The 26,850-nt window shown below is 48.0% G+C and overlaps 1 protein-coding gene and 1 non-coding gene across 9 annotated transcripts in view; one reads left to right on the forward strand and one right to left on the reverse strand.

Annotated features, from left to right (window-relative positions):
- DIP2C (disco interacting protein 2 homolog C) overlaps window positions 1-14,007 on the forward strand; it is a 308,773-nt gene extending 294,766 nt beyond the window's left edge. For all 8 annotated transcript variants that reach the window (XM_027976813.3, XM_027976814.3, XM_042229724.2 and 5 more), the window contains 4 exons: window positions 1,353-1,427; window positions 3,990-4,164; window positions 7,418-7,541; window positions 10,218-14,007. In XM_027976813.3, coding sequence (XP_027832614.1) covers window positions 1,353-1,427; window positions 3,990-4,164; window positions 7,418-7,541; window positions 10,218-10,470 — 627 coding nt within the window. In that variant the 3' untranslated portion in view covers window positions 10,471-14,007. The remainder of the gene's footprint in view (window positions 1-1,352; window positions 1,428-3,989; window positions 4,165-7,417; window positions 7,542-10,217) is intronic.
- Window positions 6,518-6,586, reverse strand: LOC114117718 (small nucleolar RNA SNORD31). The gene has a single exon (XR_003591373.1). It is a non-coding gene; the product is annotated as a small nucleolar RNA SNORD31 (small nucleolar RNA).
- Window positions 14,008-26,850: the final 12,843 nt, after the last annotated feature.

The raw sequence follows: 26,850 nt of genomic DNA on the forward strand, positions 1-26,850 counted from the left end.
TACATTTGAACACAAATCTCAGTTTGGGGGCTTTGGAAAGTTAAGAAGTACATGGAAGACTATTTCCAAAAAAAGTTTTTCTTGAAAAGTAATATGTCAAGTCCAGAGTTGGACACAACTGAGCAACTGAACTGAACTGAATATATCAAGTGGTTTTGACCATGAGCACAGAAAGTCAAAGGAAGCCCCAGGGCCATGGCACCTTCTCTCTTGTTCTGTTCTGTGTGGCTTCCACTCCCACAGGTGTCTCCGGGTCTACAGCAGCTTTTCCAACTCCAGCCCTTCCTTGCATTCCACCCAGAGGAGGAGCAGCAGGAAAAGGAGGAGGCTGCAGGGACGGCTCCTCAGCCTATTCACTCACACTTAGCACCTCTGGGCATGGTTACCCCACCTGAGAAAGGCAGGCTGGCAGTGTCATCGGCACATTGGGTCCAAATGTCCATGGGCCTGGCCAGCAGGCAGAGCTTGTTTACTGTGGAACTAGACAAAGACTGGTCATCATGACAGCTAGTCGTTCCTGCCATGTCATTTATAGAACTAAAGTGCAAGGAATGTATTTAAACCTGAATGAAGACTCTTTTCCCCGGCCCCTATTGTCAGATCTCTTCTCCACTTAACATGATTCTAGAGGCATGTTGTTTGGGACCTTTTACAGTCTGTGTCTTCACGGCTGACTGGTTAGAGTTCTTGGTACTGTTTTTAAGGTGGGATTCAGCACTTCCCACCCACCCAGCTCGACCTGGTGGGCCATTCACCAGACATGCTCCCGTAGCTCTCACCACAGGTGTGTTGCCTTACCTCAGCTGCACAGTTAGTAGCTGAACCAAGAGGGGCTCCAGTCTAAATTTCCAGAATCAGCTTTTGATTCTTTACATGGTTCCAGTGGAATTCAGAGCATTTCTGAGCTAAACGTCCATTAAGAAGGAGGTGCTCAGTATCAACGTTGTGCTATTGTCAGCCAACAGGCAAAGTGGGCAGTGTGGCAGAGGAGGGGCAGGGCCGCAGGGACGTCGTCCACTTGGTGCGGCAGACGCTCTGGTGGGACTGCTGCCTCTTCCGGACACCGCAAAGCAGCTCCGCTAGTTCTCCTTTGCAAGCATCAAGCTTGTTAAATTATATCATCTGTCATGTTTCTGTTCAAAGTCTCACTTTTAGGATCATTTTAACACAGGCTCTTTTATTGTAAATAATTACAATGAAATGTCATTGATTTGCTGTCATTATGTGATACTGTGGTATGCAATTTTGATTTAAAGCCATTCACTTTCTAAACCATTTTAATAGCGAAAACACGCACTTGGCATGAAGCATCTGCCTGTCTGCCACTAACAAGACTGTTCCTTCCCACATAGATACTTCCAGGGGTGCGGATCATCATTGCCAATCCAGAAACGAAAGGACCCTTGGGAGACTCACACCTGGGCGAGGTGAGAAATGGGATGGGTATCTGTGAAGGTTCAGGATTATGAGGTGGTGTTTACTTAGCGAGTATCACATTTCTCTCCAAAACATTTAGCAAAGAGGGAACTTCCTGTGTAAGGGCAGAGTTTCCTTGTTTTTCAGCTCTCCATTTGAGTTCCATGTGCCTGCTTCACAGCAGAGAAGTCTTTCATCAGGAACATGATAGAGAATGTGCAGAGGGAATCTTGCCAAACCCAGAATCATAGCAGCACCAACAACCATGGCAGGCAGGCTGGGGACATGACGGTGTTTGTCCGGGTCAGAAAGTCACTTTTACTCCCTTGTATTGACGATGCAACCTACCCAGTGACTCCCCACCCACCCTGTGCCCTGCACACTGCTGGGTGCATGCGGCCGCAGGAGACCCTTCCTGGGCTGCTGGCCAGGAGCGCCCCTCTGCCCTTCCCGTCCACCTCACTCCCTGATTAACTTGCTTCCAACACATCTGCCTCCCCATTTTCCTCTCCAAGGCCAGGCCACAGTGACCATGACATGCCCACAAGGACACTCCTGTAGGTGCCACCCACCCTGTGGTCAGCTGCCTCTCTTCTTCTAACCTATCCTGGTCACACACACAACACTGCCGTTGATGGCACCTTTAACTCACACACCAGCCCCGCCGCTCTCTAGGGCACCATGCCACACACACGTATGTGTACACAGGGAGGGAGTGGTGTTGAGGCCTGAGTCTCAGCCACTGTCACCCCCAGACCCTTTTCCTTCGTGGACAGTTTATTGACCCCTCACTCATCTCTCTCCATGTGAAGATCAAAATTGAGATGATGAAACGCTATACGGACCTTATTTTAAAATTTCCTTTAAATGCACATCTAAGAACGAAAATTAAATGTGATGCCTGCCATCTCTGGCCCCTGCTGTCCTCACAGGGCGCGGCCTCTCAGAGCTGAGCACTGGGCTGAGGGGCGGAGACCCCTGCACCCTGGCATTGTGCTGGGAACCTGTCTGACAGGTTCTCTTCCCCTCACTTGCTGGAGACCCTCATGCCTGGGCTGCTGCCTGGTTTGTCCTGGCAGGTGTGGCTGAGGGCTGCTGGCCAGACCCTTTGTCCCTGACTCAAATAACCATTTCCCAAGATACAATGTGCAGGCATTTTTATCCTCCATTTTTTGTTGTTACAATGCCTTTCCCTTCTAGAGTTTGTTTGTTTGTTTAGTTTTTTATTTTTTTAATTTTAAAATCTTTAATTCTTACATGCGTTCCCAACCATGAACCCCCCTCTCACCTCCCTCCCCATAACATCTCTGTGGGTCATCCCCATGCACCAGCCCCAAGCATGCTGTATCCTGCATCAGACATAGACTGGCGATTCAATTCTTACATGATAGTATACGTGTTAGAATGCCATTCTCCCAAATCATCCCACCCTCTCCCTCTCCCTCTGAGTCCAAAAGTCCGTTATACACATCTGTGTCTTTTTTCCTGTCTCGCATACAGGGTCGTCACTGCCATCTTTCTAAATTCCACATATATGTGTTAGTATACTGTATTGGTGTTTTTCTTTCTGGCTTACTTCACTCTGTATAATCGGCTTCAGTTTCATCCATCTTATCAGAACTGATTCAAATGAATTCCTTTTAACGGCTGAGTAATACTCCATTGTGTATATGTACCACAGCTTTCTTATCCGTTCATCTGCTGATGGACATCTAGGTTGTTTCCATGTCCTGGCTATTATAAACAGTGCTGCAATGAACATTGGGGTACATGTGTCTCTTTCCATTCTGGTTTCCTCGGTGTGTATGCCCAGAAGTGGGATTGCTGGGTCATAAGGTAGTTCTATTTGCAATTTTTTAAGGAATCTCCACACTGTTCTCCATAGTGGCTGTACTAGTTTGCATTCCCACCAACAGTGTAGGAGGGTTCCCTTTTCTCCACACCCTCTCCAGCATTTATTGCTTGCAGATTTTTGGATCGCAGCCATTCTGACTGGTGTGAAGTGGTACCTCATTGTGGTTTTGATTTGCATTTCTCTAATAATGAGTGATGTTGAGCATCTTTTCATGTGTTTGTTAGCCATCCGTATGTCTTCTTTGGAGAAATGTCTATTTAGTTCTTTGGCCCATATTTTGATTGGGTCGTTTATTTTTCTGGAATTGAGTTTTTGTGTTGTGTTATTTTATTACAATATATTCCCCAAAGTATACGAGCCAGAAAGCTTTTTAACATTTTTCCAGCTTGCTTTTTGGAAACAATCAGTACATTTGAATAAATATAAGGAAACTCTTACAACCTCTTTCATTTGATATTTATTTCAAAAGCCCTTGGTTCATCTCCTTTAACAGGATTCTCCAAGATGATGGCTTGGGGGTTTGCTCAGGCACGAGTGTGCTGCCATGTTTTCATTTCAGCAGACTTTGTGGTGTCTGTGTCTGCCTGGAAACAAGCCATCCTGTTTTTTTTTTGCAGGCCAGGGACAGACGGAATACAATCCATTGAATTGTAAAAGTAGTTTCTGCCCTGGACATCATGTCAAGTTAACTTATGCAGTCCATTTTGCTTCCTTACAGATCTGGGTTCACAGTGCCCACAATGCCAGTGGTTACTTCACTATTTATGGAGATGAATCCCTCCAGTCAGATCACTTCAACTCAAGATTAAGCTTTGGAGACACACAGACAGTCTGGGCACGAACAGGCTACTTGGGATTCCTACGGAGAACTGAACTCACTGATGCAAATGGAGGTGAGAGTTCCCAATAGGAGGCAGGAAGTCCTCAGACACCGAAAACTCGTGTGTGTGTGGGATCCCAGTCCCAGGAGAACATGTGTGCTTGCTGCAGGCAGCCTGGAGACAGCCAAGGGTGAGAGAGCTGGGGTGGGGCGAGAGAGAGCCCAGGGTGAGAGAGCCTGCTCAGGCTGTGCACGTCAGCCGCTGAGGATGCACGTCCCATGCTCTGTCCTCCTCTGTGAGCTAGGAACACGTGTGGAATCAGGGCAGAGGCCGGGGGCTGTGTTGTCTATGATAAGTGCCTATAAGTGCAGCTCACCGGCTTGTCACCAACTGTGGCGCTGTCAGCCCCACCAGGATCCCCTGAAGCTGCATTGTTCTCTTCTGGGCAGGAGGCCCTGGCCTCCAGTGCTCTGGCCCTGCCAGGCACCCTCAGGGAACAGTAGCTCAGACAGCTAGCGCTGGGTGTGGGTGTGACACAGAACCCACATGTAGGAGCCTGTCTGCTCCTCACATTGCTGATCCTGGAATCCTCTCTCTACTCCTGAAAACAGAGGCAGGACTTGGGTGTTACTCCGGGGCGGGGGGCCCGAGGTTTCTTGTGAGATCTGCCAGCCCCAGAGATTAGTGAGACTTCCAACCCACCTGCCTGGTAGGAGGTGTGCCAACCAGGCCAGACCAGCAAGAATGCAGAGGAAAAGTACAGAAATATTCTGGTGTTGTATTTTCTTTTATTTTTTTAAGGTTTAAAAAACAAAACATTTATTTAGGAAGGCTGAAATGATTGTATGCTAATTTGAAACAGCTAAGTTGTGTAAGAATGTTCCATTGCCGGGGTCCAGCCCCGGTGGATCCAGGGAATTCGAAGGGTGGATGGCGTCGGCGTGGAAAGACTTGTTTATTTATTAAAGTAAGATTAGATTAAGAAACTATAGTGTAGTAAGAAGATTAAGTGGAGGAAGAGGGCTGAATAGCTTGGTTTACGCGGAAGACCAATAAAATTCCAGACAAGGAATTTGCACCATCTACGTTGGGCCACCGGCGCCCGCTTGAATATCTAAGGGTGCCTCGCCTTAAGCTCCCTTTCTCGCGGGTCTTAACAGCCAGGGCAAGTAAGTAGACCTGGCGAGCCTCCGCGCCCCAGGTGGAGATTCAGCCTGAAGTTAAAGTAAGGAGCAGAGAGAAGGAAAGGGAGAGAAGAAGAAAGAGAGAGAGAGACACGGGGGGAGCCAGAGTCCCAAGAAACCAGGCCGGGAGACTAGTTCGAGAAACTGGTCCGAGAAACTGGCCCCATCCTTTATTGTTCAGAAGGCCTTTTATACTTTTGATAAAACACAGAGATCAATGGGTAACACAAGATTATGTAGGTTCGCAGCTCAGGCTCTTTCTATACATAATTTTGTATACAAAAGGTCTCAGGTGATTTACATTATCTTTTGGCCAAGAGGCTTGTTAACACCTTTTGGCTCTCTTCCTTAATGAATGTTAATCTTGTTTCCCCTGAAGTGTTTTTCTTTAATCTACATCTCCTTAAAGCATTAACATTAAAGTTACATCTCTATAGAACAAAGGTGCAGTGGGATATAACAAAGAAGGTACTTAACTCAAAGATCTAATGTTGCTAATACAAGGTCTACTACTTGTTTTTCTGTATACCAACTATATCTACAAATACAGGATGTGAAAATTTGGCAGCAAATATTGACTCAACAAATGAAACCTTTAATCAATCCTATTCTAAAGATTTTGACTCCTCGGAAGCTCCTACATTCCTAGGATGTTTTAAGCTTCCTGTGCCTCCTGCAGCCAGGAGGCCTCAAACAATCACATGCGCAGCTGTACGAGTCCTGCAGGCAGGCTAGAAAGCCATCAGAGGGTTTTTTGGATTGAAACACTCTTTCAAATGCAGAAGACTAAAGCCCTGAATTGACTTTTTCCAGAAAATGTCAGAAGAGTAGAAAAGCAGAGCACAAAAGCCGGCAGATTTTTGTTGGGGTACATGCTTAGGAATTTCCAGAGGGGTCCCTGAAGTCTGAGCACGCCTTGCGTATGTCAGCTTCCTTCCTCATGACCTTGTCACGGGCGGGATTCCTCACACTGGCTCCCGGCATTCCATATTTTATATCCTCCAAGGGTTGGATTCCATTTTGTGTGCTGTGTTCTTTCTTCAGACCTTCTAACTTCAGGCTGGTGTTAAGCGGAAGCATGGCTTGCTCCTTTCTGTGGGAGCCCAGCCTCTTCACCCTCACAGAGGGCAGGCACGTCTGTGCAGGCTGTGAAGTCTCAGCACAGACACATTATAAGGCTGGCAGCTGGTCGACACAGTGTCCTGTTGGCTGTGAAGCCTGCTCAGCTTCTCACTGCAGGCAAAAGCTCAGAAAACACCTTCCCATCACAGGGATCAGATTGGGGCGGCATTGATCTCGTCGCTGGCTGGCATTGTATTTGCAGTTTGGGGAAGTCATAGACTGTTTCACTGGAGGTTGCCCTCTGGGATTCCTGGAGGAACTAAGCTTAGCAACACCCAGACCTCAGCACTGGTTCTGCCTGTGGAATCCGTGGGCTGGGAGGGGGGGAGGACCCAGCAGCTGTGGTCAGAAGTCAGCAAGTGATTGCCTCCGTCTTGTCTGCCTTAGCCTAGAGACGGAGAAGATTTATTTTATGGTATTGCACATGTCAGTCACTTCTCATAAACTCACCCTGATGCACTCAGAACCCTAAAGATGGAAGAGGTCTCCTTGTTTCTAAGGAAGGATGGACTGCTTGTTGTCATTATCCCAAGGTTTACACAACTGACAAGAATAACTTTACCAATCACATGAACTAAGGGAATCTTTGTTTATGAACATCCTCGGAAACTCAGCTTTCTTTCCCACTCAGACATGTGATAAGAGAGTTGAACCCTCGTGTGATGGAACCACAGGGAGCTTGGTGTTGCTTTGGCTGTGCTGGGTCCTCTTATGTGACTCCACTGCATCTCAGGCAGTGCTGCCAAGGGATGTATGTGGAGGCTGCCCCTTGGGCAAAGGGACCGTGCAGGCATGTGGCCAGCCACTTGGCCACACAGCCCCCACCCCCCACTCCCCACTGCCACACCTTGTCCCTGAGCACCTTGGGCTGCAGTTTCCCTTAGAAGGGAAACCAGACCCTTGCTCAGGGGTCTTTCTTGTACCTCTCTTCCATGTTTAGGGGTAGCGCTTGTCTTTATTCTTTAAGAGACTCGAGCAGTTTTGCAGTGAAGCTCACATAATGTCCATTCCCCACGCAGAGCGCCATGATGCCCTCTACGTGGTAGGGGCCCTGGACGAGGCCATGGAGCTGCGCGGCATGAGGTATCACCCAATAGACATCGAGACCTCGGTCATCAGAGCCCACAAGAGCGTCACAGAATGGTGAGGAGCGGGCAGGTAGCCCGAGGGCCAGGATGAACCCGATCCTCTAATGAGCACCCCTGGTGCGGTTGGTGCTCTTCCTGAGGGTGACGGACAGATGGCTGGGGGGTGTTTCCAAGGAGCTGATTATTTGGTTTTCTGTTACGGAAAGTGTGATGTAGGATGAAACACTGTCCACAGGGAGCCTGAAACCAGTGAGCCCTGTGGGAAGGCCTCAGCTCCAGGAGAGGCCACGCTTGCCAGCCTCATAGGTCATCAGTGACAGGTCACCCATCCCACCACTTGGAGGTGGCCTGGGAGGCCACGCTGTGCCCACCCTGGCCACTGGGTGGCTATAACTGGCACGTGTCAGTCACTTCTCATAAACTCACCCTGATGCACTCAGAACCCTAAAGATGAAAGAGGTCTCCTTGTTTTTAAGGAAAGATGGACTGCTTGTTGTCATTATCCCAAGGTTTACACAACTGACAAGAATAACTTTACCAATCACATGAACTAAGGGAATCTTTGTTTATGAACATCCTCGGAAACTCAGCTTTCTTTCCCACTCAGACATGTAGTGATAAGAGAGTTGAACCCTCATGTGATGGAACCACAGGGAGCTTGGTGTTGCTCTGGCTGTGCTGGGTCCTCTCATGTTACTCTACTGCACCTCAGGCAGTGCTGCTGAGGGATGTATGTGGAGGCCGCCCCTTGGGCGAAGGGACTGTGCCTGGAAGCAGCAGCACCAACCACTCCTCAGGGCCTTCACGTGGCACTTGAGCAAGGACAGTGGCTTCAGCACCACTGGCCACTGTTCCTCTCACCCGCCTCGTTTCCTGAAGGGTGGAGGCCTGAGGGGGCCTGTCTGCAGGCTCAGGGCAAGAGCCCCTGGGGAGGCTCCTTCTGAAATCTAGGGGGGGCAGATGGGTTGGCCCGCGAGTGTCGGCTGCCTCTTGTCAGCTGACGCAGGCTGGTGTTCTCGGCCACACGCTGCACCGCCAGAGGGCTCGGCAGACAGAAGGGGCGAGTGGACGGCAGAGCTTCCTCCCCACTCAGTGCTGTGTTTCAGGGCGAGCAGCAGCAAGCCCATCTGAGCACAAGTCCTCCACCTCTAAAGCTGCCTGTCCACTCTCGTGTGAAGGCAGGAGCCCCAGAAAGGTGTCCGCCAGAAACAGTAGGGGTCTGCCTCAGTTTGCACTGAGGTGTAAGTAGCCATCTCAGCCTTCTGTTTTTGTATTTTTTTAAGAAAATAATTTCAAGTGGCTTGTATTGCCTCCCTCACATATTTTCTATCTAGTTGAAAAGGTGCCATTTCCACTGGGAAGTGTGTGGCCAGGGTTCCCCTGTGGGTTTCTCTTGCCTGTTCTGAGTGTCACTTAGATGCCGTGAAGCTTGCTCCTTACTCTACTCTCAGAGGCGCCAAGAGGGAAGGAGCAGCAGGCTCCGTTGCGAGGGGCTTCTCTCCTCAGAGTGCGAGCAGCACCACGGCTCTGCTGTCACCCCCCTCCCCAGGCCTGTGGCTCCCCCAGGCAGCCCCATCAGTCACTTGGTGCAGAGAAGGGAGGGTGTGAGGCTGGGTCACATTGGTGACTGCCTCACTGAGCACGGCCCAGCCACCCTCAGCCGCTGTGGCCCCAGGAGGGCTCCAGCAGCCTCCCGCTGCCCCCTGTACCCCTTCTCAGTGAACTGTGGGATCCACACTGACTCTGATGCTGTACCCTCAACGCCAGATGTCAGGATAAAACCGTCCCCAGCGTAGCTACGAGCAGTCACGTGACTCACAGACGTGCAGTTCTCTCGAGCAGCTCCCTCGGGGTGATGCTCGTCACAGAGCCAGCCCCGGGAGTCTCCAGTGTCCCTCTTCCATTTTAATGTGATCATTGGACATACTAAGCAAAATATACATATTTTGTTAACAGGCATACCCTATGCTTTTAGGAAACAGTGATGACTTTCCCCAGATACTTCCTGCCTGACAGGTGAAACAGAACATTCTCTGTATCTGACTCCAGCAGCCACTGCAGGCCCCGGAGCTTGACCCCGCTCTCCACGGGGCTCCGGTGTGCTAAGGTTCTTAAACATTCATGTTTTAAAAGCCCTACTTCCTCTAAAGTATAAAACATTGGACTTAGTTAGGCTTTTACAAACTGGGCAGACAAGATACTGTGGGTGGTTCTCCTGAAAGATCCAAGTAAGACACTTCTGGATGGAGCTCTGGCATCCCCAGGAATTCACCCACCTGAATCAGGTCCCCTGTGTTGCCCTCACCCAGTTCCTGAGACAGAATCTGTCAGTGTGCCCCAGGTCTGCAGTCGAGCTCTGAGGTACCTGACCCAGCATGGTGGCTCATCTGCTCACATGCGCACATGTTCATCCCCTGGGGACAGAGGCAGGTCAGGACTAGCCCTAGCGCCCACTGTCCCAGCTTAGCAATGGTCCCGCTGGCTGCACTGCAGGCTTCCCAAGTGCCTTTGGGGATGGGCTGCACCCTTAGGGCCTTGTGTAGAATCAGGGAAGGCAGGGGTGGGCTGCCACCCTGAGAGCAGGTTGGTAAGAGGTGTGGATGCATGGAGTGTCAGAGCTGCTCTGGAACCTGCAGACCGGAGAAGGCTCAGTGCCCAGCAGGAACACAGTGGGGCATCCAGACAGAATGGAGTCGCTCCAATTGTACAGTGATGCTTCTTTCTCTTCCAGTGCCGTGTTCACCTGGACAAACTTGCTGGTGGTTGTGGTTGAGCTCGATGGGTCCGAGCAGGAAGCCCTGGACCTGGTCCCCCTGGTGACCAACGTGGTCCTGGAGGAGCACTACCTGGTGGTGGGGGTGGTGGTGGTGGTGGACATCGGTGTCATCCCCATCAACTCCCGGGGCGAGAAGCAGCGCATGCACCTGCGTGATGGCTTCCTGGCCGACCAGCTGGACCCCATCTACGTGGCCTACAACATGTAGATGCCACGTAGCGCCCCTTCCACGTGGCCTACAGCATGTAGACTCCGGGGCCCGCATCTACGTGGCCTACAGGATGTAGACGCTGGGGCCCCCATTTATGTGGCCTACAATATGTAGACACCACATAGTGTCCCATCTACATGGCCTACAACATGTAGGTGCCCGGGGCCCCCATCTACGTGGCCTACAATGTGTAGACGCCACAGAGTGTCTCATCTACATGACCTACAACTTGTAGATGCCCACGTAGTGTCTCATCTACGTGGGCTACAACATGTAGACACCCGGGGCCCCCATCTACATGGTCTACAACATGTAGACACCCACATAGTGTCTCATCTATGTGGGCTACAACATGTAGACACCCGGGGCCCCCATCTACATGGTTACAACATGTAGACACCCACGTAGTGTCTCATCTACGTGGCCTACAACATGTAGACGCCTGGGGCCCCCTGTTCAGTGTCACAAGTGTGGGCACCAGGGCACCTTCCCCAGCAGAGCCTCACCATGCGGTGGGGAGACTTCCCACGCGTCCTAGTCGCACAGGGATGAGACGTGAATGTGAAGTTTGCTCACGAGGACTTTGCGTTAACTGCCTTTAGTTTGTTGGAAAAGCCCATTTCAAGAACTTTCTTTTCTTTTTTTTTTTAATTATTGAATAATAAGTGCTTTCTTCGTAAATGTGGTATTTTGTTAAGCCAAAATAGCAATTAAAATATTCTGCCCTCCAGATGGGTTCTTTTAAACAGTTCATGTAGTGTGACAAAGAATTGTTTTCTCTGTTTTAATGTGTCATGAAATCTTAATGCCATGGACCTGCTACTGATTTAAGCCATTGCTGGAGCCCATCCTTTAAGGACAGTGTGTCAAGGTACGAGAAAGCCTTCCAGATAGCACCTTCCAATTAGATTCTAGCCGCTTTCTTTGTCAGAAATGTACTCAAGAAACAGACTGATTATCGGCCCTCCAAGTTATCATAGAATGAGAGGAAATTATAAATAAGGTGTATTTCGGCAATTACCTTGCAGATATCTTTGTACTAAACTAAAAAGATAAAATAAGTTAACTCCATATGTAATTATGTACAAAACGTTTAATTTATTTTGATCTCTTTAGAAGTATAACAGAGAAAACATTCAAGAATATTAAAGTCTTGTAATGTTTGCTAATATAAAAAGTGTTGTATTATCTTGCGTGGATAGCATCACAACAGATATATATATATATGAAATATAAGTTCACTAAGAACAAAGGGAATTTTAAAGTTTAAAACACAGAACCTGTCACTTGCATGGTGTCCCCTCCGCTGCACTGTAGATAGACTCTCGCCGTTGCTGGTGTGAGCAACCAGACGGCCTGCAGCCCAGAGCTTCTATTCTGGAGCCAGAGACCAGCTGTGGGGCCAGCGCCTCGGAGGTGGCGGACTGGAGCCGAGTGTGCACTTTCCCTCTGCCGCGGGGTCGTGACGGACTGTCGGTGCCACGTGCCCACCGCAACGCGTGGCCTGGGGAGCAGCTGGCCCACTGCACGCGCTCCCTCGGCTACAAGAATTCATTGCACAGTGTTTTCATCATTTTGTTTGTCACCTTTTTTTGGTCCTTGGTATGAAAAGGAATGTCGTTCTGTGGTCATTGGCAGCGGGTTGCGCTGACTCCCTCAGCGGCTTTAAGGGAGGAGACTCACTAGGAGGTCATGCACGGAGCTGCCCCAGCTGTGCTGGCTGGAGTGGAGGCCCCCAGCCCCGTCGTCGCTCCTGCTGCAAGGACATGCTTCTGATTTCCGTCTCTTGCTGCTGCCGCCGCCTCATGCACCTTGAAACTTTGAAAGCCCCTCGCACACTCCTGGATTGAACCAGCTCGTCGGCATCCAGCCAAGAAGAGGTACCAGCTTCCGAGTGAGATCCCCTCCATGATTGCCCCAGTGTGCCCGGGGTTCCTGTGCAGGGTCTGCCTGGTTCAGAGTGTTGCCGGCGAGACTGAGACCCTCTCTCTGTGGTGGTCTCACCTGCCTTGCTCTGTGCACTGGCACTGAACCCTTTGCCACAAGAGAGTTTTGTTTGACTTCGGAGATCCAAGGCTAATTGCTGTTAGGATTTTAAGTGGCATTTTAAAAAAATTTGTCTGCATGTGGGGTTTCTTCCATCTCCACAAGTTATTTGATTTTTAAAATATTTTTATTTCATTGCTGTGTATGAGTATTTCTCCACATGCTTCAGATAAACATTCCCAGTCTTCTGCTTCCCAAGGGGGACCCCACCACACACACAGAAGATACATGCCCACTGTGTGGAAGTGTAGGGGAGACTCCACCACACACACACCCACTGTGTGGAAGGGCTGGGGGGACCCCACCACACACAGAAGGTACATGCCCACCATGTGGAAGGGCTGGGGGGACCCTACAACACATACAGAAGATACATGCCCACTGTGTAAAAGGGCCCGGGAGGACCCCAGCACACACACAAGATACACGCCCACTGTGTAGAAGTGTAGGGGGCACCCCACCACACACACATCCACCATGTGGAAGGGTAGGGTGGACCCCACCACACACACAAGGTACACACCCACCATGTGGAAGAGCCAGGGGCACCCCACTCCACACACACACACCACACACACACACACACACACACACACACACACATTGTGTTTAAGGGTAGGGGGACCCCAATACACACAGAAGATACACACCCACCAGGTGGAAGGGCCAGGGGGGATCCCACCACACGCACAGAAGACACATGGCCACCATGTGGACGGGTACAGGGGTGACCCCCACCACAGAGGACACATACACCCACAGTGTGGAAGGGTGGGGGGGGGCCCACCACACACAGAGGACACACACCCGCCCTGTGGAAGGGTGGGAGGGGGCAGTTTCGGGTCAGACACTGATGAGGAAGCAGGACTTAAGGCCCAGCGAGGGGGTGTGAGGTTGCTGGTGCCCTCGTGAGGCCTCAGTCCTGCTGCCTGTGCCAGCGGTGAGGGCCAAGGGCTCAGGGCTGGGATTCAGGTTCTGTTGTGCAAGAAAAAGGGAATGAGACTCTCAGTACCACCCACTTAGCAATAAAGGAGGATCGTTCTGTACTGTTAATGGAAACTGTGCTGGGACGAGTCATTCATGAGAATATAGCCAGTGTTTGTCTCGTGACCTTGTGCTTTTGAAGTCAGACAAAACTGTGTGGTCAACTTGCACAAAGGAGGGTACACAGCGACCACCAAGACTCAGACCAACCAACAGGGCGGCTTCCTCATGGTGCTTGTTTGTTATATCTAACCCTGCTTGACACTTTCCCCAAGGGAAATGGTCCCTTGATAGTCAGATGCTAGCAGCGTTGCTTCATAGTGTGGTGACTGGTTAGAGAGATTCATGTGCTCAGCCAATCACGGTTCCAAACAAAATTTTTATGTGCAAAGGACAGCAACCTTCTCGTATGTTAAACCACCAGTAAGCTTTGTACATCTGTGATAACGCCTGTTTTATATTCAAATGAACAAATAAAAGCTTTTATTTTTGTTGCTCTGAAAATAGCAGTTTCTTAATTGGTCCCCTGGAGAGCTGGGCCAGCTTCCATCCCAGGAAGGAAGTGACTCCTACCAGGAATGGATCCCACTCTGTTTACATAATTTGTTGCATTATTTATCAGTACAGATAATCATACTTTGAACAATGTTTAAATTTTGATGTGGGCATTTATTGCTAAAAAATTCCTATGGCAACAAATGTTTTGTGAAATGTTTTTTTTAATTCTTTTAAATATATCTAAATATATTTGTTCACATTTTCTCCAAGTGTACAGATTATTGGTAACCTTGAGGGACAAGGAGTGTGAGTCTGTGTGCACAAACTCTGCTGCTCCTTGGCCAGGACCGAGGTCTCACTGACGATTCCAACCCAAATTATCTTTGTGTTTCTTTTGTCTTTGCCTCTTGGAAAGTGGTAGTGGGTTAACTGACTTCCAGCCTAATGGTTATGAAAGGATAAGACGTCCAGGCTTCACCGAGTGTCTTTGTGTTAGAATTCCCCTAGAACCAGGACCATCTGTGCTAATTGGGGGTGTGGAAGTCAGTGGCTGGTGTAGACCACCTGTTTGGGTGACTGGGCATTGCCAAGAGATCCGCCCAGAGTGCGCGTGCTTCGGGCAACACGTGTGTTCCCATAGAGTTCCTTCTGCTGCCTTGTTCCACGCCCTCCAGCATTGTGCTGAGGCCAGGGGACACAGGCAGGAGTTTGGTTGATAGGTCGATCATAATTCTGGGTCTTACTATCCTTGTTGATGTCTTGGTGGCCTGAGTCAGGTGGTCTGGCCATGCGGAGGGACACAGTGTCACTGCTTCCGAGGAGGGAGGTTCCGTTCCCTCCACACCAGGTCCTCTGTGACTCACTCACTCCCCCTGCTCAGCAGAGCCTGCCTGGTGCTGACCGCTGGGCCGGTGTCTGTCTTCCACTGTCCCTGGTGGCCGGTGCCTGGTCCCTGAGTGGCATCTTCCCGTCGTGGCCACTCTGGCTCCCCTCCAGTGGGTCCTTCCACTAATCTCTGCTGTCTTCTCGATTTTAAGGTTAATCCATGAACAAAGTGTTGGCAGCACCAAGGTCAGTGTGAGATTTGGGTGGGCCTTGCTGCCTCGGGACAGCCCCAGTGTAAGCTCCTCAGGCTGGGATAGACGCCCCCTCCCTTCCTGCGCCTCACCCCTCCACCCTGCATGTCGCTGTCACTCCCTGACTTCATCATTCATGGGGGGAAGAGTTGGGGACCCTCCCAGGGCTGGGGCAGAAGGCCAGCAGGTGGGCAGGCAGGGGTCCGGCTCTGAGCACAGTCAGGCGGGAAAGCCTCTCCTCCAGCCCCTCACTTGGCGCCATGTGGGAGAGTGCAGGGTCCACCTGGGCTGTCGGGTTCTGGGGACAGGCTGACCTGCAGAAACGCAAAGGTGCAGTGGAAATGGAAGACAAGACAGTGGGCACGGGGGGCTGAGCCTGGCCTCAGCTCCCCTGCCACTTTGTTTCCATGTTGGTATGGATCCTGGGGGGACAGAGGCAAGTGTTCAATGCAGGTACAATCCCCTCTTGCCCCAGGAGGCATTCAGGAGGTGCAGGGGAGCAGCCCTAGGGCCGAGGTCAGCAAGCTTGATGCCTCCCTTCTCTGCTGACCATCAGGAGGACAAAGACAGCGTTGGGACCCACACTTGGGTGAAGCCCAGGTCAGAGCAGAGGTGAGGGTAACCCAGCCAGAGCCGTCCCCTCACAGCTTTCCCACGATGCTTTCCAAGGAACTGGATATACCCACACGTCTTGTTGAGTCATCCCTGGTGAGTCCCTGCACTGGAAGTGGAGGATGGCACTGCCATGTGTCCCCCTTCACCACCCTCCCCAAGAGAGGACAGGGGTTACCTGTCCTGACCGCTGTCCAGGGAGCTTCCCCGCAGGTCAGGTGGCAGCAGAGGCATCTGAGGCCGAGAACCAGTGTGGATCCTTGAAGATGGATGCTCTGATTGTGAAGCTGCTCCAGCTCCAGAGGGCAACGCGGCGTGGAGGGCGGAGTCACCTGCACGGTGGGGGCAGTGGCGTGTCACCAGCCCAAGTTCCTGGAGGTACAAGTGGACTGCGAGGTGTCGGCTGGTCTCAGCGGGGTTTAGGGATGCTTTAGGAACCATTGGTAGCTAGTGGGCACTTGCACCGATGGATTACAGCACGTTGAGTGTGTTGTGTCCCAGCCACAGTCCTGTGAGGCTTCAACTAGGCCACTGCCAGCCTGGAAGAAAGGGTGACACGTGTGTCTGACGGGCCAGCCAGCGTTGGTCTGAACTCCTCCGTTCTGACGTAAGTGCAGCCCTCTGGTCGCTGGGCAAGGACCTGGCCCCACAGCACTTGACTTGTGACATGAGTACAGAAACACAGGCTTCAACCTTTCTCCCATCATGAATACTATTCTGTGGATTCTTTTCAAGTATAAATGTGATATTAGCTTCTGGTCCCTACACAGAGAGATGGTAGCTGGATTTGGCCAGGTTTGGGATTGCAGTTTGCTGATTGCTGTTGTAAGACACACAAGTAGGAAGGCAAACTTTTGAGAATTAACTGCTGATTCTGGTTTTCCTTTCAAAAGCAATTAGTTTCTGAGTCTAATAGTTTGGGCTCTAAATGTTTTAATTTCTGAGCTTCTGACTCTTTCACTTTTTTGGTCAGTAAATATTTGAGCACCAACCACGGGTCCTTGCTGGGATGAAATGGCAGAGCAGTCCCCTCTTTTGAGTCCATGTCCAGCAAGGACTGCAAGGCCTGAGCTGACTTATGACTCCAACTCAGAGACTGATGGTCAGTCTTGGTTCTGCCAGGGCAGGAGGTCACATAAACTCTTCTGTCTCCATGAAGAAGGGCTGAGGCCAGATAGTCTCGTTTCCCTACACTCGCTGTTCCTCAGGTTTGACCTCTAACCAGACAAATGCCCAGCAGCTGCTGCTGATCATAACTGACCAGCTCCATCCAGGGCTGCACGGAGAAAGGGCTCTTGTTGCTCGGAGTGAACTGTGGGGGCAGGACGACCTCCGGACAACCGCGTGTGTGCGGGCACGTGGGGCAGCTTCTGCTGATGCTCCACCCTTTGTGGAGTAGGAGCTGGGGTGTCTGATGTCCAGCATTGAACAACAGGGGAGTCCCCAAAATGTCAAGATTCTTTTTGAACAGCCAAGTTTAGAATTTTCTTTTTCAGTGCCTGATTGATCATCTGTCAGCAGAGGTTGACACATTTGCTATTAGTTTCTAACTCAGATGTTCAGGATATAAAGAGAAACACTTGAGAAGCTGTTTACAGAGACACTACATCCTTTGTAATGTGAACAGTTAAGCCGTCTACTTTGTCTGTTTAAGTTCAGTCAGTTCAGTTGCTCTGTCATGTCCAACTCTTCGAGACCCCATGGACTGAAGCATGCCAGACCTTCCTGTTCATCACCAACTCCTGGAGCTTACTCAGACTCATGTCCATCAACTCGTTGATGCTATCCAACCATCTTATCCTCTTATCGTCCCCTTCTCTTCCCACCTTCAGTCTTTCCCAGCATCAGGGTCTTTTCCAGTGAGTCAGTTCTTCGCATCAGGTGGCCAAAATACTGGAGTTTGAGCTTCAGCATCAGTCCTTCCAATGAATATCCAGGACTGATTTCCTTTAGGATTACCTGGTTAGATTTCCTTGAAGTCCAAGGGACTCTCAAGAGTCCTCTCCAACTCCACAGTTCAAAAGCATCAATGCTTCGGTGCTTAGCTTTCTTTATAGTCCAACTCTGACATCTCTACATCACTACTGGAAAAACCATAGCTTTGACTATACGGACCTTTGTCAGCAAAGTGATGTCTCTGCTTGTTAATATGCTGTCTAGGTTGGTCATAGCTTTTCTTCTAAGAAGCCAAAGGTCTTTTAATTTCGTGGCTGTCCACAGTGATTTTGGAGTCCAGGAAAATAAAATCTGTCACTGTTTCCACTTTTTCCCCATCTGTTTGCCATGAAGTGATGGGACTGGATGCCATGATCATAGTTTTCTGAATGTTGAGTTTTAAACCAGCTTTTCCACTCTCCTCTTTCACCCTCGTTGAGGCTCTTTAGTTCCTCTTTGCTTTCTGCAATTAAAGTGGTATGATATGCATATCTGAGATTGTTGATATTTCTACCAGCAATCTTGATTCCAGCCTGTGATTCATCCAGCCTGGCATTTCGCATGATGTACTTTGCATATAAGTTAAATAAGCAGGGTGACAATATACAGCCATGTCTTCTGCCTTTCCAGTGTTAAAGCAGTCAGTTGCTTCTAGACCCACGTACAGGTTTCTCAGGAGACAGGAAAGATGGTCTGGTATTCCCATCTCTTTAAGAATTTTCCACAGTTTATTGTGATCCGCACAGTCAAAGGCTTTAGTGTAATCAGTGAAACAGAAATAGATGTTTTCTTAAAATTCCTTTGCCTTTTCTATGATCCAGTGGATGTTGGCAATTTGATCTCTGGTTCTTCTGCCTTTTCTAAATCCAGCTTGTACATCTGGAATTTCTCAGTTCACATACTGCTAAAGTCTGGCTTGAAGGATTTTGAGCATGTGCATAAACTAGCTTACTTTTAAAAAAATCTCTTATTGTACAGTCTCAAACAGAATTCTCTGGGGGGAAGGTGGTGGGGAAGAGAAGTATAGCATAGAGAGAGCTAGGACTTTGGTTCACTCCTGGTTTCACTACCATGTGTTTCATACCCCAAAGCCTTGGACTATGGTTACTGACTGGAGGAACCTTTCCAGGAGATCAAGAAGTACCTATGTGCATCAAGATAGCAACCATTGCTGCAGCTAGAGGAACTGGTCATAATTACTAATCAGACCAGAGGGAAAGGACTGATTTTCAAAGAAAAGTTCACTGTGGGACCTAAGCTGGATGGTTAAAAGAGAAAGGAAAAAAAAAAAATAGGTGTGAACAGCTTGGAGACAGCTGTCACTCCCAGAGCAGCAGGCAGGGTTTTAGAACAGAGGTTAATGATACATAGACTGACAGACTTGGAAAGGTAGCTTCCACACAGATAAGGAGCTGAAATGCTGGTTGCCCTGATAGCTGCTTCCCCAAGGGGACAGTCAGCATAAGGACTGAGACGTAATTTGTATGTGGAACCTTCTGCCGGGTGAACTTCCTCTTCCACTGGTCTGTCCTTCCCTCATCCTTTCTTCTGAGCCCTTCTTAATTACGGATTGTCTCTGTTCAGACCCAAGCTCAGGGCAGCTGAGGGTAAGAACCAGGAGCAGAGCAGAGGCAGCTGCTTGCCCACAGGCCAGCACACAACCAGGTGAGGAGCCCCCCACCCAGTGTAGGGGTGTCAGAACCACTGTCCAAGAAGGTGCTGTGGTCTGAGGGAAGGCTCTGTGGGATTCTTGGGCAGTGCTTAAGACTGTTTTCTGCTTCTGAACGACCTACCTCAAACTCCTGTAAAATCAAAATGTTTGGAAGTGATTTATTTATAAGAAGAACTCCTACACTTTGCTCTAAAGATCTACAGCAGAATAAAGCTAAACACGGGTCACAAGATGTAAACCGGAGGCAGACAAGTGGAGACAGTGTGGTCCACAGCCACGTCTTCAGACCTGGGAGCAGAACTCAGCAGCTGTAATTATTAAAAGCTTACAGGAATTACAGTTTCACCATTCTTAGTTTTTATGATCCATCATTCTTTAGTTTTTAAAATGAATTAGAAAAGAATGTGTTATCATTCCTTTATTTTTTTTTCCAACAAAGGACGTGTATAATAATTTGTTTTGTTTAAATCGAACCTTGCCTACTGCCTGTGACCTTACTCACTGAACAAGCCTCGGTCAGAGGAAAGCTTGGTCTAAAGCGATTACAGAATCACTTCATCTGCCATTCTGAGACATCGCCCCTTGTCTTCTGCAGTCACTGCGCTGGTTTCCCTCTAAATGTTCAGTTGTGCCACCCCTCAGTCCTGCTTCCTCTCTGATGGCTTCCTTAACCATGTCAGATCTCTCTCATTGCTTGAAAAAAATTGTTCTGTGACCTTTCCCCTTGCAGACCTCTCTAGGCAAGAATTTTGTTTTTCTTCTATAAGTTTTTATTCCTGGTCTTAAAAGTTACAGTTATAGTAAAAATATGAAGGAAGAAATGAATCATCCAAATTCATGTTTGATTCTTGGAATGCCTTACTTTTCCAGCGACTCCTACTCACCTTTCATGTCTCAGCTTACATACAGGTTTTCTCGAGAAACACTGGGCTGGAAGAAGCCCAAGCTGCAATCAAGATTGCCAGGAGAAATATCAATAACCTCAGATATGCAGATGACACCACCCTTATGGCAGAAAGTGAAGAGGAACTCAAAACCCTCTTGATGAAAGTGAAAGAGGAGAGTGAAAAAGTTGGCTGAAAGCTCAACATTCAGAAAACAAAGATCATGGCATCCGGTCCTATCACTTCATGGGAAATAGATGGGGAAACAGTGGAAATGGTGTCAGACTTTATTTTGGGGGGCTCCAAAATCACTGCAGATGGTGACTGAAGCCATGAAATTAAAAGACGCTTACTCCTTGGAAGAAAAGTTATGACCAACCTAGATAGCATATTCAAAAGCAGAAACATTACTTTGTTGACTAAGGTCCATCTAGTCAAGGCTATGGTTTTCCCAGTAGTCATGTATGGATGTGAGAGTCGGACTGTGAAGAGGGCTGAGCGCCGAAGAATTGATGCTTTTGCACTGTGATGTTGGAGAAGACTCTTGAGAGTCCCTTGGACTGCAAGGATATCAACCCTGGGATTTCTTTGGAAGGAATGATGCTAAAGCTGAAACTCCAGTACTTTGGCCACCTCATGCGAAGAGTTGACTCATTGGAAAAGACTTTGATGGTGGGAGGGATTGGGGGCAGGAGAAGGGGACGACAGAGGATGAGATGGCTGGATGGCATCACTGACTCGATGGACATGAGTCTGAGTGAATTCCGGAAGTTGTTGATGGACAGGGAGGCCTGGGGTGCTGCGATTCATGGGGTCGCAAAGAATCGGACATGACTGAGCGACTGAACTGAACTGAACTGAATGGTTTCCCCTCTTGTCATAGCTTTCTCGGTATCCTGTAGCCCTTTGTTTTTTCTTCATTGCACCCAACTCTGGGTTATAATTAAAGCTGCACTTACTTGGACGATGCCCTCACTAGAGTATAAGCTACACAGAGACTGGAAGCATGTTATGCTGTTTATCATGCATTTGGCATCCAACACAAGTGCTGAATGAATGTCTACACTGTGTCTGCTGGAAAGTCGCTTTAGCAATCTGTACCTTCACTTACACCGCTTCCTGTTCCTGGAGGGTAGGGGTTATTTCTTATTATTGCAGGATTGTATTAGACCACAGACCATCTTCATGGGGCTGTGGAAGAGCAGGTATGATACCATGAACCTGGTTCCTGAATTGAAGCAGCCCTGGGTCTCGACTTTCTCTCCAGTGTGAGGTTGAGGAGTTAGATAAAGGTTTTCCAACTGCCCTATAGAGCCAAAAGCATCCTTAGGACACCTTTGCAGGGCTGCCTAATTGAAATGTCAGTTTAGAGGTTTGCTGACTTGGAAGATTTCTAAGCTTTCAAAATTCAGACTGAAAAATTAAGAATCTACCATTAAAAGAGGTTCAAGTTCTGGTGAAAACTGATGGATTCTCATCAACACCTAAGTATCAAGCAGGCCCTCTAATAGGTATTTGCACAGTGAATACTGACAACTGGTCAGGTGCTGACGGGGGCACTTAACTTGGTGACACAAAGCTCTTGTTTTTAGCTTGCTCTGTCCAGCATGGGTAGTCATCAGCCACAGGAGAATGAAACATGGCTGGTCCAAATGGAGATTTGCTGAAAGCATGAAACATGCTGCATTTTGAAGACGTAGTATAAACAAGAATGTAAAATATCTCATTGTCATATAAGTTAAGTTTTGAAGTATTTTGGACATACTAGGTTTGTTGTTGTTTAGTCACTAAGTCATGTCCAACTCTTTGCAACCCTGTGGACTGTATATAGCACTCCAGGTTCCTTTGTCTTAATATCTAATGTTACTGGATACTATTTAATGATTTAATATTTAGTAGTAATATCTAATAATAATAGTTACTTCAGTTGCTCAGTCACGTCCAACTCTTTGCGACCCCATGGACTGCAGCACACCAGGTCTCCGTCCATCACCAACTCCCGGAGCTTGTTCAAACTCATCTCCATTGAGTCCAGTGATGCCATCCAACCATCTTATCCTCTGTCATCCCCTCTCTTCCTGCCTTCAGTCTTTCCCAGCATCAGAGTCTTTTCCAGTGAGTCAGGTGGCCAAAGTATTGGAGCTTCAGCTTCATCATCACTCCTTCCAATGAATTTCCAGGACTCATTTGATTGAGGATTGATTGGTTTGATCTCATTGCAGTCCAAGGGACTCTCAAGAGTCTTCTTCAAAACCACAGTTCAAAAGCATCAATTCTTTGGTGCTCAGCTTTCTTTATAGTCCAACTCTCATGTCCACACGTGACTACCAGAAAAATCATAGGTTTGATTAGACAGACCTTTGTCAGCAAAGTAATGTCTCTGCTTTTTAACATGCTGTCTAGATTGGTCATAGCTTTTCTTCCAAGGAGCAAATGTCTTTTAGTTTCATAGTTACAGTCACCATTTGAAGTGACTCTGGAGCCCAAGAAAATAAAGTCTGTCACTGTTTCTATTTTTTCCCCACCTATTTGCCATGAAGTGATGGGACTGGATGCCATGATCTTAGTTTTTACAGTTTTGAGTTTTAAGCCAGTTTTTTTTTTTTACTCTCCCCTTTCACTTTCATCAAGAGGCTCTTTAGTTTTTCTTCTCTTTCTGCCATAAGGATGGTGTCATCTGCATATCTGAGGTTATTGATATTTCTTCCGGCAGTCTTCATTCCAGCTGTGCTTCACCCAGCCCAGCATTTTGCATGATGTACTCTGCATAGAAGTTAAATAAACAGAGTGACAGCCTTGACCTACTCTTTCCCAATTTGGAACCAGTCTGTTGTTTGATGTCCAGTTCTAACTGTTGCTTCTTAATCTGCATACAGATTTCTCAGGAGGCAGGTAAGGTGGTCTGGAATTCCCATCTCTTTAAGAATTTCCCACTGTTTGTTGTGATCCACACAGTCAAAGGCTTTGGCATAGTCAGTAAAGCAGTAGTAGATGTTTCTCTGGAAGTGGTGCTTTTCCTGTGATCCAGTGGATGTTGGCAATATGATCTCTGGTTCCTCTGCCTTTTCTAAATACAGCTTGAACATCTGGAAGTTCACAGTTTACGTACTGTTGAAGCCTGTCTTGGAGAATTTTGAACATTACTTTGTTAGTGTGTGAGATGAGTGCGATTATGCAGTAGTTTGAACATTGTTTGGCATTGCTTTTCTTTGGGATTGGAATGAAAACTGATCTTTTCCAGTCCTGTGGTCACTGCTGAGTTTCCCAAATTAGCTAACATATTGAGTGCAGCACTTTCACAGCATTATCTTTTAGGATTTGAAATAGCTCAGCTGGAATTCCATCACCTCCACTAACTTTGTTCGTAGTGATGCTTCCTAAAGGCCCGCTTGACTTTGTATTCCAGGATGTCTGGCTCTAGGTGATAATCACACCATCAAGGTTATCTGGGTCATTAAGGTCTTTTTGATAAGAGTTTCTCTGTGTATTCTTGGCACTTCTTGTTAACGATCTTCTGTTTCTGTTAGGTTTATACCATTTCTGTCCTTTATTGAGCCCGTCTTTGCATGAAATGTTCCCTTGGTATCTCTGATTTTCTTGAAGAGATCTCTAGTCTTTCTCAGTCTTTTGTTTTCTTCTATTTCTTTTGCATTGATCATTGAGGAAGGCTTTTTTCTCTCTCTTTTGCTGTTCTTTGGAATTCTACATTCAGATGGTTATATCTTGCCTTTTCTCCTTTGTCTCTAGCTTCTCTTCTTTTCTCAGCTATTTGTGAGGCCTCCTCAGACAACCATTTTGCCTTTTTACATTTCTTTTTCTTGGGGATGGTCTTGATCACTGCCTCCTGTACAGTGTCACAAAGCTTTCTCCATAGTTCTTCAGGCACTCTATCAGATCTAATCCCTTGAATCTATTTGTCACTTCTACTGTGTAATTGTATGGGATTTGATTTAGGTCATACCTGAATAGTCTAGTGGTTTTCCCTACTTTCTTCAATTTAAGTCTGAATTTGGCAATAATGAGTTCATGATCTGTGCCACAGTCAGCCCCCAGTCTTGTTTTTACTGACTTTACAGAGCTCTTATCTTCAGCTTCTGAGAATATAATCAATCTGATTTTGGTATTGACCATGTGCTGATGTCCACATGTAGAGTCTTTTCTTGTGTTGTTGGAAGAGGGTGTTTGCTATGACTGGTGCATTCTCTTGGTGAAACGCTGTTATGTTAGCCTTTGCCCTGCTTCATTTTGTACTTCAAGGCCCAACTTGCCTGTTATTCCAGATATCTCTTGACTTCCAACTTTTGCATTCCAGTCCCCTGTGATGAAAAGGACATCTTTTGGGGGTGTTAGGTCTAGAAGGTCTTGTAGGTCTTCATAGAACTGATCAACTTCAGCTTCTCAGCATTATTGGTTGGGGCATAGACTTCGATTACTGTGATATTGAATGGTTTGCCTTGGAAACGAACAGAGATCATTCTGTCGTTTTTGAGATTGCATCCAAGTACTGCATTTTGGATGCTTAAATTGACTATGAGGGCTACTCCATTTCTTCTAAAGGAATTTGTGCCCACGGTAGTAGATATAATGGTCATCTGAGTTAAATTCACCCATTCCAGTCCATTTGAGTTCACTGATTCCTAAAATGTCAACATTCACTCTTGCTATTTCCTTTTTGACCACTTCCAATTTACCTTGATTCATGGACCTAACATTCCAGGTTCCTATGCAGTATTGTTCTTTACACCATCAGACTTTACTTCCATCACCAGTCATATCCACAACTAGATGCTATTTTTGCTTCGGCTCCATCTCTTCATTCTTTCTGGAGTTATTTCTCCATTGATCTCAAGTAGCATATTGGGCACCTACTGACCTGGGGAGTTCATCTTTCACTGTCCTATCTTTTTGCCTTTTCATACTGTGCATGGGGTTCTCAAGGCAAGAATACTGAAGTGGTTTGCCATTGCCTTCTCCAGTGGACCATGTTTTGTCAGAACTCTCCTTCATGACCCATCCATCTTGGGTGGCCCTACACGGCATGACTCATAGTTTCATTGTTACACAAGGCTGTGGTCCATGTGATCAGTTTGATTAGTTTTCTGTGATGGTGGTTTTCATTCTGTCTGCCCTCTGATGGAGGATAAAACCTTATAGAAGTTTCCTGATGGGAGAGACTGAGTGTAGGGTAAACTGGGCCTTGTTCTGATGGGTGGGGCCATGCTCAGTAAATTTTCAGTCCAATTTTGCTGATAATCTATGATAGTTTTCTGTCGCCAAACTATGGTAGTGGTAATGAAGGTAATGGTGACCTCCTTCAAAAGGTCTTATGCAGGCACTATTCAGTGCCCCTGACCCTGCAGCAGGCCACCTCCAACCCATATCTCCACCGGAGCCTCCTGGACACTCATGGGAAAGTCTTGGTCAGTCTCTCGTGGGGTCACTGCTCCTTTCTTCTGGGTCTGGTGCATACAAGGTTTTATTTGTGCCCTCCAAGGGTCTGTTTCCCCAGTCCTGTGGAAGTTCTGTAATCAAATCCCACTGGCCTCCAAAGTCAGATTCCCTGGGGGTTCTCTGTCCCTTTGTCAGATCCCCAGGTTGCAAAATCTGTTGTGTGTCCTAGAACTTAACAGTGCGAAAATTTCTTTGGTATAATTTTTCTGCAGTTTCTGGGTCGTCTGCTCAGCGGCTTTATAGTGGGGCTAATGGCCACCTCCTCTAAGAGGGCTTGTGTTGCATGCTCCATGACCCTGGTCTGCTGCAGCCAGAGCCCCGTCCCCAGGGCAGGCCACTGCTGACCCATGCCTCTGCAGGAGACGCTCAGAGGCAGGTCTGGCTGGCTGTGGGGTCTCCGGGTCCTGGTGCACACAAGGTTTTGTTTGAGCCCTCCAAGCATCTCTGGCAGGTATGGGTTTGATCCTAAATGCAATTTTGCCCCTCCTACTGTCTTGTTGGGGCTTCTCTTTTGCCCTTGCTGTGGGGTATCTTTTTTTGGTGGGATCCAACATTCTCCTGTCGATGGTTGTTCAACAGCAAGTTGCAGTTTTGGAGTTAAGAACTTGACTCTCAGGTGTCATCTGCGGCCAAATTGGCAGAATGCCCAGCTCCACCCACCCCAGATGGTCTAAGTCAGACTCTGCACTTTAACTAGACCCCCAGGTTATGTGTGCACTTGGACGTTTGAGAGCCTCTGATCTAAATCAGTGACAGTACTCTTGCTACTGATTCTATTCTTGGCTTGCCTAATCCTGCTGCATCCAGGATTGTTAATCTGAGGGACCTGGATCCTTCTAGGGGTGGAAGTCTAAGGATGGGCCCTAGGACTCTGTAAGATTCTGGGACCTTCTGCATATCTGTTTATTTCCATCAGTAATGCAGTGCCTTTGAAAGGATGGCCTCATCAGCAACACTTGGGAACTTGTTAGCAATGAAAGTGGGGGTGGGGAGAGGACAGCAGTGTTTGTTTGAGCAAGCCCTCTTGTGATCCTGATGTCAGAAATTTGAGGACCACTGAATTAGAGGGGAAGGCAAAGAGACAGGCCAATTCTGCATCGTGGTTTGGGCAGGAGGGTGATGCTGGCTTGAACTGAGATCACCACTGTGGGAACTGGTTGGAGGAGTGAAGTGAGAACGAGATGATGGATTGAATCTGGATATATTGAAATCGATGTTA

This window comes from Ovis aries, chromosome 13, assembly GCF_016772045.2.
Source record: "Ovis aries strain OAR_USU_Benz2616 breed Rambouillet chromosome 13, ARS-UI_Ramb_v3.0, whole genome shotgun sequence".
NCBI lineage: Eukaryota > Metazoa > Chordata > Mammalia > Artiodactyla > Bovidae > Ovis > Ovis aries.